This window comes from Mobula hypostoma, chromosome 1, assembly GCF_963921235.1.
Source record: "Mobula hypostoma chromosome 1, sMobHyp1.1, whole genome shotgun sequence".
Taxonomy (NCBI): Eukaryota; Metazoa; Chordata; class Chondrichthyes; order Myliobatiformes; family Myliobatidae; genus Mobula; species Mobula hypostoma.
Window position 1 is genome coordinate 31691885 of NC_086097.1, and position 15256 is coordinate 31707140.

General features: G+C 46.2%; 1 protein-coding gene across 2 annotated transcripts in view; it reads left to right on the forward strand.

Moving 5' to 3' along the window:
* LOC134345245 (coiled-coil domain-containing protein 170-like) overlaps nt 1-15256 on the forward strand; it is a 125045-nt gene that overhangs the window by 19308 nt on the left and 90481 nt on the right. The window contains exons 1-3 of one of the 2 annotated variants that reach the window (XM_063045613.1): nt 7327-7369; nt 8454-8530; nt 12004-12055. In XM_063045613.1, the coding sequence (XP_062901683.1) occupies nt 7340-7369; nt 8454-8530; nt 12004-12055 (159 nt within the window). In that variant the 5' untranslated portion in view covers nt 7327-7339. Of the gene's footprint in view, nt 1-7326; nt 7370-8453; nt 8531-12003; nt 12056-15256 lie in introns of those variants that run through there. The other variant, XM_063045623.1, reaches the window with a different exon arrangement.

Here is a 15256-nt window from a genome sequence, read left to right on the forward strand (position 1 = left end):
ACCGGCCAACCCCGCCCCGTCGTCCCAGCAGCCTGGCGCCGGTGGGTTTTCGAGTCCATTCACAACTTAGCGCACCCCTCCATCAGGACAACCATCCGGCTGGTCGCCAACAGGTTCGTGTGGCATGGACTGCGTAAACAGGTCAGTGAATGGGCCAAAACGTGCATGCAGTGCCAAACGGCCAAGGTGCAGCGGCACACCAAGGCTCCGCCGCAGCGGTTCGAACCCACCCGCCGGAGGTTCGACCACATCCATGTGGATATCATGGGGCCCCTGCCAGTGTCACGAGGAGCGCGGTACCTCCTAACTATGATAGACTGGTTCACCAGATGGCCAGAGGCAGTCCCGCTCACCGACACCACCTCCGAATCCTGCGCCCGAGCACTGATCGCAACCTGGGTAGTCTGCTTCGGGGTACCGGCCCACATTACCTCCGACAGGGGCGCCCAGTTCACCTCCAGTCTGTGGTCAGGTATGGCCAACCTTTTAGGATCTCAGCTACACCACACAACTGCCTACCACCCACAGTCGAACGGACTACTAGAGCGCTTCCACCGTCACCTGAAATCGGCTCTCTTGGCCCGCCTGGAGGGGTCTAACTGGGTGGACGAGCTTCCCTGGGTCCTCCTCGGAATCCGCACGGCACCCAAAGAGGATCTGCACACCTCGTCGGCTGAGTTGGTGTACGGCGTACCCCTGGTAGTCCCAGAAGAGTTCATACCAGCCCCAAGGGGGCAAGAGGAAGAACCCACAGCAGTCCTGGACAGACTACGGGAGAGGCTCGGTAACCTGGCCCCCATACCCACTTCACAGCACGGACAGAGCCCGACCTGCGTACCCAAAGACCTGCAGAACTGTAAGTTTCCTTTTGTACGACGGGGCGGACACCGGGCACCGCTACAGCGGCCCTGCGAGGGGCTGTTCAAGGTGATCAGTAACAACGGGTCCACGTTCGTGCTGGACACTGGGAGGAGAGAGGAGGTTTTCACAGTGGACCGACTCAAACCGGCCCATGTGGACTTGGCGCAGCAGGTCCGGGCTCAGGCACCGCGGCGCAGGGGCAGACCTCCCAAACAGAGGCCGATCCAGACTGTGGACATTGGGGGAGGTATCGCCGGTTCTGGGGGGGGCGGTTATGTGGCGACCCACTTTCTGGCACCCACGAACCGGCTCACAACAGCGCGCGCAGGCAGAGGGCCGGCCCCAAAAAGGGCGCCAGGCCATCTTCACCAGCAGGGGGAAAATCCCGCGTGCGGAAAGGGTCTGGGAATATGCATTCCCCACAGCAGTCCCGCACAGGGAGGGCAGGAACGGGAAGGCTTTAAAGCAGGCCGCGAAGTCTGAATAAATCTTTTTCATCGCAACTCTAACTCACCGACTCTGTGTGGTTATTCTAGCGCTGTGTAGCACACTGCTACACGGTAATAAATGAATCTGAACCTGAAAGAAGCCTCTATTTTAAACTCAATAAAGCTGTATTCTCCAACTTAATGACTTTAAAATAGAGGCTGAGTCACATTTGCAGAACAGATTACAATTGTTCTCCGCTTCTGCGATTAAGTGTCTCCCAGTGCAACACAACGTACTGGTAATTGCACATCAACGGCATGTAATTAACAGCTGGAATTTCAGGTGAGGAATGAGCCAGGAGGAAGTGAGCATTGTCTTGGTAAAATGGCCATTTCTCTGGTAACAGGTGCTTAGTGCAGTTTCTGTAGAGATGGTGACAACACACAAATAATCACTGCAACACCTTCAACCAACCTCTGACTGGCATCTTGCACAGCCAGTGGGGCGCAGGCTTTCCCCAGTCAAGAGGTGGCTGCACCTATGGGTGATCTTGGGTGTGGGCTGGGCAGGACAATGTGCTTGGGATGGTAGTATGTTGTTTTGTGATATTGGAGCCCAGTTACCAAGGTGTGAGGGAGCAGATGGAGAAAGGCGCCTCATAAAGTTGTACTTTGATCTCTGCTTCCAACTTCATTAGGGCAAATTCTCAAGATGTTTCACACCTACAAGACAACCAACCACCTGGAGAATACAAAGCAAGTAGATGTAAGTGTTGGCTGTAAATTTGTCACACAAGCAACATTTTGTCTCTTCTCTAGTCCTTCTTTCCATCTATACCTTCAGTCGGATTTGGATCTGTCTATGTAATCGCTTGCGGATTTGGGTTTGGATTCAGATTCAGTCTCCTATGGACCCAGAGCAAAGGAATTAGGCAGTTGTGTGGAGGGATTGAGGGAAATGTTTACAGAAAGTGGTGTATACAGCCAGGTCCATCACAGGCAAAATCCTCCACATCAATGAGCACATTTACAAGGAGCGCTACCACAAGAAAGCAGCATCCATCATCAAAGTCTATCCTCTCTTCTGGCTGCTGCAGTCTGGCATGGAGGTATGGGAGCCTAAAGTCCCATCCACTAGATTCAGGAAGTGTTCTTACCCTACAACCATCAGGCTCCTAAACTGGCGTCGATAACTTTACTCACCTCAACACTGAACTGATTCAATGATCTAAAGACTCACTTCCAAGGACTCTGCAACTTGTGTTCTTAGTCTTATTATTATTGTTATGTTTTTAATTGGTTGTTTAGTCAGTCTTTATGTTTAGGTTTTCATTAATTCTATTGCATTTCTTTATTTTCCTGTAAATGTCTGCAAGAAATGAATCTCAAGGTAACCAATTCATGCATAATAAATTTACTTGGACTTTGGTTGAGTAAGTGGGGCAGTAGGTAAGAATGGTTTAATGAATCAATGCAGTGAAAATCTTCAGAATCGGAATCAGATTTAATATCACCGGCAAATGTTGTGAAATTTGTTGTTATGTGGCAGCAGTACTTTGCAATACAAAATAATAAAAACTGTGAAAATAAATTTAATTAATTAAGTGGTGCAAAAAGAGAGGGGCGTGTTAATGGGTTCATTGTCCATTCAGAAATCAGATGGTAGAGGGGAAGAAGCTGTACCTGAGTTACTGAGTGTGTGCCTTCAGGCTCCTTTACCTCCTTCCTGATGGTATCAATAAGAAGAGGGCATGTCTCGGGTGATGGGGGTCCTTAATGATGGATGCCACCTTTCTGAGGCATCGCTCCTTGAAGATGGCCTGGGTGCTGGGGAGGCTAGTGCCCATTGCAGGCATGCTGTGTTAGTGCTGGAAGCACGGCAACACTTGCGGGCCCCCAGCACAAACTCGGACTGTGTTGGTTGTTGACACAAATAATGCATTTCACTGTAAGTTTTGATATACATGTGATATTTAAGTATATTCCCTCTTGAGGTATTACAAGGTAAAACATTAACAGAATTCAGAATAAACTGTTGCAGTTACAGAGAAAGTGCAGACAATAAGGGTCAAGGTCTTCATAAGAGGTCAAGGGTCCATATTAGATTAGATTAGATTAGATTAGATTAGATTCAATTTTACTGTCATTGTGCAGAGTACAGATACAAAGCCAATGAAATGCAGTTAGCATCTGACTAGAAATGCAAAGAATAGTGTTATTTACGAAATAACTGTGAATAAGAAGTAAGTGCTACAGCACACAAATATAAAAGTACTGAGACAGTACAATATGGATGCAATACTGCTTAGCTCTGTGATGAGAGGTTCAGCAGGGTCACAGCCTCGGGGAAGAAGCTCTTCTTGTGCCTGCTGGTGTGGGAGTGGAGGCTCCTGTAACGCCTACCGGATGGGAGGAGAGTAAAGAGTCCATGGTTAGGGTGAGATGCATCTTTGATAATGCTTTTCGCCCTGCCCAGGCAGCGTTTATAGTAGATATTCTCAATGGCGGGCAATTGGGTGCTGATAATCCGCTGGACAGTTTTCACCACACGCTGGAGTGCTTTGCGGTCTGATACGGGATAATTGCCATACCACACTGAGAGCTTGGATACATACATGGAATTATGATGTAGTGGCCATTACAGAGACTTGGCTGGCACCAGGGCAGGAATGGATTCTCAATATTCCTGGATTTCAGTGCTTTAAAAGGGATAGAGAGGGCGGAAAAAGGGGAGGAGGGGTGGCATTACTGGGCAGGGATACTATTACAGCTACAGAAAGGGTGGGTAATGTAGCAGGATCCTCTTTTGAGTCAATATGGGTGGAAGTCAGGAACAGGAAGGGAGCAGTTACTCTTCTGGGGGTATTCTATAGGCCCCCTGGTAGCAGCCGAGATACAGAGGAGCAGATTGGGAGGCAGATTTTGGAAAGGTGCAAAAATAACAGGGTTGTTATTATGGGTGACTTTAACTTCCCTAATATTGATTGGCACCTGAATAGTTCCAAGGGTTTAGATGGGGCAGAATTTGTTAAGTGTGTCCAGGATGGATTCCTGTCACAGTATGTGGACAGGCCGACCAGGGGTAATGCCATACTAGATCTAGTACTAGGTAATGAACCGGGTCAGGTCACAGATCTCTCAGTGGGTGAGCATCTGGGGGACAGTGACCACCGCTCCCTGGCCTTTAGCATTATCATGGAAAAGGATAGAATCAGAGGACAGGAAAATTTTTAATTGGGGAAAGGCAGATTATGAGGCTATAAGGCTAGAACTTGCGGGTGTGAATTGGGATGATGTTTTTGCAGGGAAATGTACTATGGACATGTGGTCGATGTTTAGAGATCTCTTGCGGGATGTAAGGGATAAATTTGTCCCGGTGAGGAAGATAAAGAATGGTAGGGTGAAGGAACCATGGGTGACAAGTGAGGTGGAAAATCTAGTCAGGTGGAAGAAGGCAGCATACATGAGGTTTAGGAAGCAAGGATCAGATGGTCTATTGAGGAATATAGGGAAGCAAGAAAGGAACTTAAGAAGGGGCTGAGAAGAGCAAGAAGGGGGCATGAGAAGGCCTTGGTGAGTAGGGTAAAGGAAAACCCCAAGGCATTCTTCAATTATGTGAAGAAAAAAAAGATGACAGGAGTGAAGGTAGGACCGATTAGAGATAAAGGTAGGAAGATGTGCCTGGAGGCTGTGGAAGTGAGCGAGGTCCTCAACGAATACTTCTCTTTGATATTCACTAATGAGAGGGAACTTGATGATGGTGAGGACAATATGAGTGAGGTTGATGTTCTGGAGCATGTTGATATTAAGGGAGAGGAGGTGTTGGAGTTGTTAAAATACATTAGGACAGATAAGTCCCCGGGTCCTGACGGAATATTCCCCAGGCTGCTCCACGAGGCGAGAGAAGAGATTGCTGAGCCTCTGGTTAGGATCTTTATGTCCTCGTTGTCCGCGGGAATGGTACTGGAGGATTGGAGGGAGGCGAATGTTGTTCCCTTGTTCAAAAAAGGTAGTAGGGATAGTCCGGGTAATTATAGACCAGTGAACCTTACGTCTGTGGTGGGAAAGCTGTTGGAAAAAATTCTTAGAGATAGGGTATATAGGCATTTAGAGAATCATGGTCTGATCAGGGACTGTCAGCATGGCTTTGTGAAGGGCAGATCGTGTCTAACAAGCCTGATAGAGTTCTTTGAGGAGGTGACCAGGCATATAGATGAGGGTAGTGCAGTGGATGTGATCTATGTGGATTTTAGTAAGGCATTTGACAAAGTTCCACACGGTAGGCTTGTTCAGAAAGTTAGAAGGCATGGGATCCAGGGAAGTTTGGCCAGGTGGATTCAGAATTGGCTTGCCTGCAGATGGCAGAGGTTGGTTGTGGAGGGAGTACATTCAGATTGGAGGATTGTGACTAGTGGTGTCCCACAAGGATCTGTTCTGGGACCTCTACTTTTCGTGATTTTTATTAACAACCTGGATGCGGGGGTAGAAGGGTGGGTTGGCAAGTTTGCAGACGACACAAAGGTTGGTGGTGTTGTAGATAGTGTAGAGGATTGTCGAAGATTGCAGAGAGACATTGATAGGATGCAGAAGTGGGCTGAGAAGTGGCAGATGGAGTTCAACCCGGAGAAGTGTGAGGTGGTACACTTTGGAAGGACAAACTCCAAGGCAGAGTACAAAGTAAATGGCAGGATACTTGGTAGTGTGGAGGAGCAGAGGGATCTCGGGGTACATGTCCACAGATCCCTGAAAGTTGCCTCACAGGTGGATAGGGTAGTTAAGAAAGCTTATGGGGTGTTAGCTTTCATAAGTCGAGGGATAGAGTTTAAGAGTGGCGATGTAATGATGCAGCTCTATAAAACTCTGGTTAGGCCACACTTGGAGTACTGTGTCCAGTTCTGGTCACCTCACTATAGGATGGATGTGGAAGCATTGGAAAGGGTACAGAGGAGATTTACCAGGATGCTGCCTGGTTTGGAAAGTATGCATTATGATCAGAGATTAAGGGAGCTAGGGCTTTACTCTTTGGAGAGAAGGAGGATGAGAGGAGACATGGTAGAGGTGTACGAGATAATAAGAGGAATAGATAGAGTGGATAGCCAGCGCCTCTTCCCCAGGGCACCACTGCTCAATACAAGAGGACATGGCTTTAAGATAAGGGGTGGGAAGTTCAAGGGGGATATTAGAGGAAGTTTTTTTACTCAGAGAGTGGTTGGTGCGTGGAATGCACTGCCTGAGTCAGTGGTAGAGGGAGATACACTAGTGAAGTTTAAGAGACTACTAGACAGGTATATGGAGGAATCTAAGGTGGGGGCTTATATGGGAGGCAGGGTTTGAGGGTTGGCACAACATTGTGGGCTGAAGGGCCTGTACTGTGCTGTACTATTCTACGATGTAGTTTGGTGAGTATGCTCTCGATGGTACAGCGGTAAAAGTCCGTCAGTATCCTGGGACAGAGGTGAGCCTTCAGGAAATGAAGGACACAATTGCGCCTTTTTGATCAGGATGGAGGAGCTCAGGGACCGGGTGAGATCCTTGGAAATGTGGATACCAAGGAATTTGAAGCTTGATGCACGCTCCACTACAGGTCCGTTGATGTAGGTGGGGATGTGAGTGTGGCTCCTAGCATGCCTGAAGTCCACAATGATCTCCTTGGTCTTCTGGGTGTTAAGGGCCAGGTTGTTGTCAGCTCACCACATGCCAGGTGCTGGACCTCGTCCTTGTAGGCCGTCGCGTCATCCCCTCTGATCAGGCCAGTCACCGTGGTGTCATCTGCGAACTTGATTATGGAGCTAGAACCATGTACAGGAATGCAGTCATCGGTGAAAAGGGAACCGTACTCTGGGACCGTTCTCTAATCTTATAACAGTGGGGTAGAATCTGTCCTTGAACCTAATGGTATGTACTTCAGATATTTGTATCTTCTGCCTGATGGAAGGAGGGAGAAGAGAGAGAGAATGTCTGGATTGGGTGGGACTTTGATTATGCTGGCTGCTTTATCAAGGCAGCACAAACTGTAGACGGAGTCCGTGGAGGGAAGGCTGGTTTCTGCGATGAGCTGTATAACAGACACAGCACATGAGGTGAGGCACGTTAGGTTCCAACATGCAGCGTAAGACATGGTGCGGTGCTTGGGGGTTCCACCAAGCAGTGTAATGCAGGGGGATAGCGGTAGTGTGGTGTGATGCAGTCTGGCATGCAGCGTTATGCACAGCGTTATGTGGATCCTTCATTGTAATGAAGCTGCAATGTAATCAGCATCTAGCAGAGGACTCCCCAACCTTTTTCATGCCATGAACCAATACCATTAAGCAAGCGGTCCATGGACCACAGTTTGGGAACTGCTGGTCTAACTCCAGTGTAAAGAGTTAGAGTTAGACAGCACAGAAACAGGCCTTTTGGCCCGACTCATTCTTGCTGACCAAGTTGCCTAGTTAAGTCAGTCCCATTTTTCTACATTTGGCCTATTTTTAAACTTTTCTTTATCATATTAAACCTGTGCCCACTAGTTTTAGACTGCCCTACACTGGGGAAAAGACTGATCATTCGTCTTATCTATGTCCTTCATGATTTTGTAATGCATGCTCTGCTACCTGCAGTGTCAAACACACACAGTCTGATGAACAGAAGACTCCAGCATGCAGTGTGATGCTTGTGTGTAAGCATTGGAAAGCTTACCTTGTATACTGTTCATGCAGATCAAATCATTACACAGTGCGTGAAGGTAGAATAAGGTAAAACAATAAGTGTAAAGAACAAAGTGTAAAAGCTACTGGAAAAAGTGCAGAGAAGGTAAATGATAAAGTGCAAGATCATTACGAGTTTGATTATATGAGTATAATGGGTGGTGTGGTGCATGCTAGGGATGTGGATCAGTGCATTTTGGGAAGTCAAACCAATGGAGGATGTATACTATGAATGGTAGGGTACTAGAGAGTGTAATAGAACAGATGTGCTTAAGTGTACAAGTGAATAGTTCATTAGAAGTGGTGTAACAGGTAGACAGGGTGGTGAAAGGGGCATTTAGCATGATAAGCTTCAGCAGTCAAACAATGAGTACAGGAGAATGGGACATTATTTTTCAGTTGTATGTCAATGGTGTATCGTTGGGATCCTGGGATTAGTTGACTAGTGTTACTGACTGTTTACTGTCTCTTCTGTTGTCAGTTGGAGGACCAGCTGAGGGAGCACCGGAGGGAGCTGGAGAATAAGGATGAGGTTATCAGAATCCTGACACGACTGAGGTGAGGCCATCGGTCCAAATATGTACCCCAGCGAATTTTCCTTCCCACTAGCCTCCCTCTGCTCGAAGCCATACCACGCAAAGTCCTGGGCCTATGGTTTAACTCTAAACTGATTCCACAATCTACAGACTCTCTTTCAGGATTCTACAACTCATGTTCTCAGTGCTATTATTTTCACAATTTGTCTTCTTTTGCAGCTTGGTTGTGTGTCAGTCTTTGTTTATGTGTAGCTTTTCATAAGTTCGATTATATTTCTTTATTTTTCCTGCAAATGCCTACAAGACAATGCATCTCAGGGTTGTATGTGGTGACATATACATACTTTGATAATAAATGTACTTTGACTTTTATCAACTAGATTGGTGCCCCTCGCTTTCTGTGTAGTCTGATAATGGTTTTGGTAACTTTGCTCCTGACTTCTTGGCTGTCATGTAAAGGCACCTCCCTTATCCAAATGTCCTCACGTTCTTAGTATTACTTTTATCATTTGCACGGTTTGTTTTCTTTTGAACATTGGTTGTTTGTCAGTTATTGTCTGTTTCTGTATAGTTTTTCGAAGTTCTATTGCCTTTCTTTATTTTCCTGTAAATACCTGCCAGAAAATGAACTTCAGAGTAGTAAATGATGACAGATATGACTCCTGACACTGAACTTAAAGGGTTTGCATTTCTACAGCAACCTTCGTGACCCCAGGACATCCTGAAGATGAAGGAGATAACCCATGATTTTGCCCCAAAACACAGATGTGTCAAAATCCAGAGGCCATAGGTTTATGCTAAATGGGAAGAAATTTAGAGATAAGCGGGAGGAGAAGATGGCGGCGCGCCTGCGTGTGTGCAGCCCTCCAGTGAAAAGTGATATCGTATCTGTTAAATAGGGGCCGTGGACAATTCTGATTTGATGGAGAAAGGACGTAAAAGCACAGAGGAACATCTGGAGAAATTCCTGAAACGCCTGTTCGCTTCTGTCGTTACTGTGTGGTTGGGAATCTTTCGGAGGGTAGGCCTCAAAATCCCTGGCCTTGCCTGCTTTTGGCGACCGAGAAGGAGGTAGAATCGTTCGGATAGAGATGGCGCTCAGTACTCGGTGTCGGAGAGCTAATCAGAGCTCGAAGTTTTCAGATGACTCAGAGTCGGATTGTGGTCGGCATGGCAGGGAGAGTTTTCTTCCTTCTCCCGTCTGCGTGAGATGTGGGACATTTGAGAAACTTTGAACTTCACTGTGCTCATGGACTTTTTCATCAAGTTATGGTATTGTGCACTGTTGTAACTATATGTTATAATTATGTGGTTTTGTCGGTTTTTTCAATCTTGGTCTGCCCTGTGTTTTGTGATATCACACTGGAGGAAATATTGTCACATTTCTTAATGCATACATTACTAAATGACAATAAAAGAGGACTACGTGTCTTCATAATCATCATAAGTTCTGAGGAAGAACTGTTTCACACAGGAGGTTTGCGATCTAGAACAGACTGCAGATGGAGCCAGGTGGAGACAGTGACTCTCACAGCAATACAGATCCATAATTCCTTGAAAGTGCCATCACAGGTAGATAGGGTTGTAAAAAGAGCTTTTGGCATACTTTTTTCAAAAATTAGAGTATTTGATAGAGGATGTTATGTTGAATTTATATAAGATGTTGCTGAGGCCAAATTTGGAGTATTGAGTGCAGCTCTGGTCACCTACCTGCAGGAAAGATATCAATAAGATTGAAAGGGTGTAAAGAAAATTTAAAAGAATGTTGCCAGGACTTGAGGATCTGAGTTACAGGAAAAGATTGAATAGGTTAGGACTTCAATCCCAGGATCGTAGGAGAATGAGGGGAGATTTTTTTAGAGATACACAAAATTGTGAGGAGTAAATGTATGTAGACTTTTTCCCTGAGGTTGAGTGTGACTACAACTAGGGGTCATTGATTAAGGGTGAAAGGTTAAATACTTAAGGGAACTTGAGGGGGAATTTCTACACTCAAAGGTTGGTGTGAGTGTGAAATGAGCTGCTAGCAGAAATGATGGATGTGGGTTTGATTACAAAATTTAACAGAAGTTTGGAAAAGTACATTGATGGGAGGGCTATGGTCCAGATGTAGGTGGATGGGACTAGGCTGAGTAACAGTTTGGCATGGACTAGATGGGCTGAAGGGCCTGTTTCTGTGTTGTGGTGCTCAATAACTCTATGGCACTATATATTTGGCTGAGTCCTTGAATCTCCAAGACAGAGAAGGGTGTGGACCAAGAGCTGGGAAATGGGGTTAGTGTAGTGAAATGGGAAACTTGACCATCAGTATGACCTGTGGGTTGAAGGTCCTGTTTCTGTAATCTCTCACTCTATTAAGGAAATAGTTTGTTGTCACTGATGAATTGTTGGTAATGCAGCAAACAATTAGTGTACAATTCTTCAGCCAGAGGGCGGCGGTGAAACTGTGGAATTCACTGCCATTGACGGCTGTGGAGGTGAAGCCATTGGCTATATTTAAAGCAGAGGTTGATAGGTTCCTGATTCGTAAGGCTGTCAAAGGTTATGTGGGAAGGCAAGAGAAGAGGGTTGAGAGGGATAATAAATCAGCCATGATGGAATGGTGGAGCAGACTCGATGGACTGAATGGCCTAATTCTGCTCCTATGTTTTATGGTCACAGCAAGCTCCAATAAACTCTGCAATGGAATAATCAGTTTTAGTGGTGTTGATGGAGGAGTAATTGAAACACTGGTGCCAGCTACCCTGTGATGGCCAGAGGGAACACTTGCCCGAGGTACTCGATGTACGCTCATCTTAATGCCTCCCCAGGACAATGGCCTTTGACCACGGAGCACTCCGTCAGTGCTATACTGTTATTCCAGCCTGTTTAAATATTTAAAGATTAGTATTATTTGTCACATGTACTTCAAAATATCGAAACATACAGGAAATGCGCCGTTTGCGTCAACGACCAGCACTGTCTGAGGATTGAGCTGGACGGAGGCCGCAAGTGTTGCCATTCTGCCGGCACCAGTATAGCAAGCCCACAATTCACTAATCCTAACCCATACATCTTTGGAATGTGGGAGGAAACCAGAGCACCTGGAGGAAACCAATGTGGTCATGGTGAGAACATACAAAGTCCTTACAGACAGCAGCAGGAATTGAACCCTGATCTTAAAGCTGGTGTTGTAAAGCATTACTTGAAATGCTACGCCACCATGCTGCCCTGTATCCTGTGGCCAGGTCACTGCATTTGATTGAATAGCCTTCTGGCCTCGGTTTCAGGCTTCTAGCCATTGCCTGGAGATGGCCTGGAAGTCTGTGCTTGGGGCAAGATCCCAGTGGCCATTCTGTGTGTGCGTGGACTCTTAATCCCCAGCAAAGCAGCAGCATGGGAGAAGGTTGTGAAATGTTTCAGCCGAGTGATAAACCCACCTCCCTGAGGTTCAGTCTGTGGGTCTGAATGCCCTTCAGTGTCCCCCATTAATGGCTTGTATGTTTCTTTCCGCAGAGGAGCCGACGATTCACCAGTAGGCGTCACTAGCAACCTGCGCCTGCCAGAGGTGGGTATTCCACAGCCATGTCGATGCAGTGTGGCAGGAACAGAAGTAAACATTTCCTGTATCTGGCAGCGCCAACATTTATTGCCCATCCCTTGCTGTCCATTCAGGAGGCGTGGGAGATCTACCTCATAGAACATGCAATAGTGCCACACAGTACTGGCCCCGTGGCCCACCATGTTGTGTTGACCTAACACTCCCCTCCCACATAGCCCTCTACTTTTCTATCATCCATATGCCTATCTCAGAGTGTCTTAAATGTCCCCAGTGTTTCTGCCTCTATTGCCATCTCTGGCAGCACATTCCACACACCCACCACCCTCTGTGTAAAAAAAACCAACCTCTGACATCCTGTCCCATACTTTCTTCCAATCACCTCAAAATTATGCCCCCTCATGTTAGCCATTTTTGCCCTAGAAAAATGTCTCCGGCTGTTCATTCTATCTATGCCTGTTATCATATCACCTCTCATCCTCCTTCACTCCAAAGAGAAAAGCCCTAGCTCACTCAACCTATCCTCATAAGACATGCTCTCTAATCCAGGCAGCATCCTGGTAAATCTCTGCACCCTCAAACTTCCACATCCTTCCTATAATGAGGTGACCATTGATTACAGTTTTACCAGGGTGTTTTATACCATATGAAAGTGACAACACAGATTCACAGGGTGGTGAAGAAGACGTCTGGCATGCTTGCCTTTATCGGTCAAGAGATGAAAATCCATATTACAAATGCGCAGGACATTGGTGAGACCACATTTGGAGCACTGTGTTCAGTTCTGGTCACCCAACTATAGGAACCAAGTTGTTAAACTGGAGAGTGTGCAGAAAACGTGTTGCAGGGTCTGGAGGGCTTAGGTGATAAGGTGATATAGGATAGGCTGAGCCTAAAATTAGGGGTGAAAAGAGACTTTGAGTGTAGAACGAGCTGCCAGCGGAAGCGGTGGATGCAGGTTTGATTGCAACATTTAAGGGAAGTTTGGATAAGAGGGGAATGGAGCTCTATAGTCCAGGATCAGGTCAATAAGGCTAGGCTCAATAACAGTTTGCATGGGACTACATGGGACAAAAAGTCTTTCCGTGTTGTAGTAGTCTATGAATCGAGGTTGGGAATGATTTCTCTGAAGCGAAGGAGACTGACGGGTGACCTTACGGAGATTTATAAAATTATGAGGGGCATAGATAACTTGGATGGTCACAGTCTTTTCTCAAAGGTAGGGAAACAGAATTGGACCATTTGGAATAGAGATGTTTCCATGTTACTTTACAGTTTCACCACCAGGAGTCAGTGTTTCACTGTATACAGCCAGCGAGCTTGCTAACGCTAGGTGTAATCGTGTTATCATACAAAACAGAGGAACAGAATTAGGCCATTTGGTCCATCTGCTCTGCTGTTCCTTCACAGTGACTTATCACCCCTCCCAACACCATTCTCCTGCCTTCTCCCCATTTCCTTTGATGCACAAGCTAATCAAGAACCTGCACTTTAAATATACCCAAGCAACGAGCAATGCGCACAAGATGCTGGAGGAACTCAACAGGCAGGGCCGAAATATCAACTGTACCTTTTTTCCATAGTTCCTGCTGAGTTCCTCCAGCATTTTGTGTCTGTTGCTTGGATTTCCAGCATCTGCAGATTCTCTCTTGATTGTGCTTTAATGACTTGGCCTCCACAGCTGTCTGTGGCAATGAATTCCACAGATTCACCACCCTCTGGTGGAAGACATTTACTCTCATCTCTGATCTAAATGGAAATCCTTGTATTTTGAGGCTGTGCCTTCTGGTCCTAGACTCTTCCACTATTAGAAATATCATCTCCATGTTCACTCTGTCTAGGACTTTCAATATTTAGCAAGGTTCATTAAGCAGCTTCCATCATCAAGGACCCCCACAACCACCCAGGCCACACTCTCTTCTCACTACTGCCATCAGGAAGGTGGTACAGGAGCCTCAGCTCCAACACCACCAGATTCACCTCAACCATCGGGCTCTTGAACCAAATGGATAACCACTCAACTTCACTTGCCCCATTATTGAAATGTTCCCACAACCTACGGACTCACTTTCAAAGACTCTTCATCTCATGTTCTTGATATTTATTTATTATTATTTCTTTTATTTTGTATTTGCATAGCTTGATGTCTTTTGCACACTGGTGAATGCCCAGTTGGTGCGGTCTCTCTTTGATTCTACTATGATTATTATTCTAGTTTGGATTTATTGAGTATGCCCACTGGAAAATGAATCTCAGGGTTGTATATGGTGACATTTATGTACTTTGATAGTAAATTTACTTTGAACATTGAACTTTGAGATCCCCTCTCATTTTTCGAATATCCAGCAAGGACAGGCCCAGAGCCATTCATTCCTGGGATTATTCTTTGGACCCTCTCCAATGCCACATTCCACAACACCACTTGTCCATTCCAATTTAACTCAAAGATGTTTGAGATGATGTATCTGGGGAGCTGGGGCAGAGCAAAGGAATGTACAATAAATGGGAGGATACTGTGAGGGGGGCTGGACAGGGCACCAGGGCAGGGCAGTGGCAATAGCATAACACTATTACAGTGCCAGCTATAGGATCAGGGTGCAGTTCCCACTGCTGCCTGTAAGAAGTTTGTATGTTCTCCCCATGACCACATGGGTTTCCTCCAGGTACCCCAGTTTCCTCCCACATTCCAAAGATGTACGATTTAAGGTTAATGAGTTGTGGACATGCTATGTTGGTGCTGGAGCACGGCGACATTTGTGGGCTACCCCCAGCACATCCTCGGACTGTGTTGGTCATTGACGCAAACGACACATTTCACAGTATGTTTCGATGTCCATTAGACGAATAGGGCTAATCTTTGGAGTATGTGTCCATAGATTGTAAAAGGCATTCAGGAATAAGACCCATCCATCTTCCCGCTGATCTTCCATTTTTCAACTGTCTGTCATCCCTGCTTTAAATGAGTTTATTAGCTGAGCCCCCATAGCCCCTGGGGCAGTTGACTCCAAAGATACATCAGTCTCGTGGGACGTAGAACAGTACAGCACAGCACAAAACAGGAACAGGCTCCTCAGCACACCATGTCCGTGCCAAAAATTATGCCAAGTTAAACTAATTCTTTTCTGCCTGCACATGATCAATCTCCCTCCATTCTCTGCATATCCAGGTGCTTAAAAACCCCTCGGCCACCAATTATTGTGTCTGCCTCCT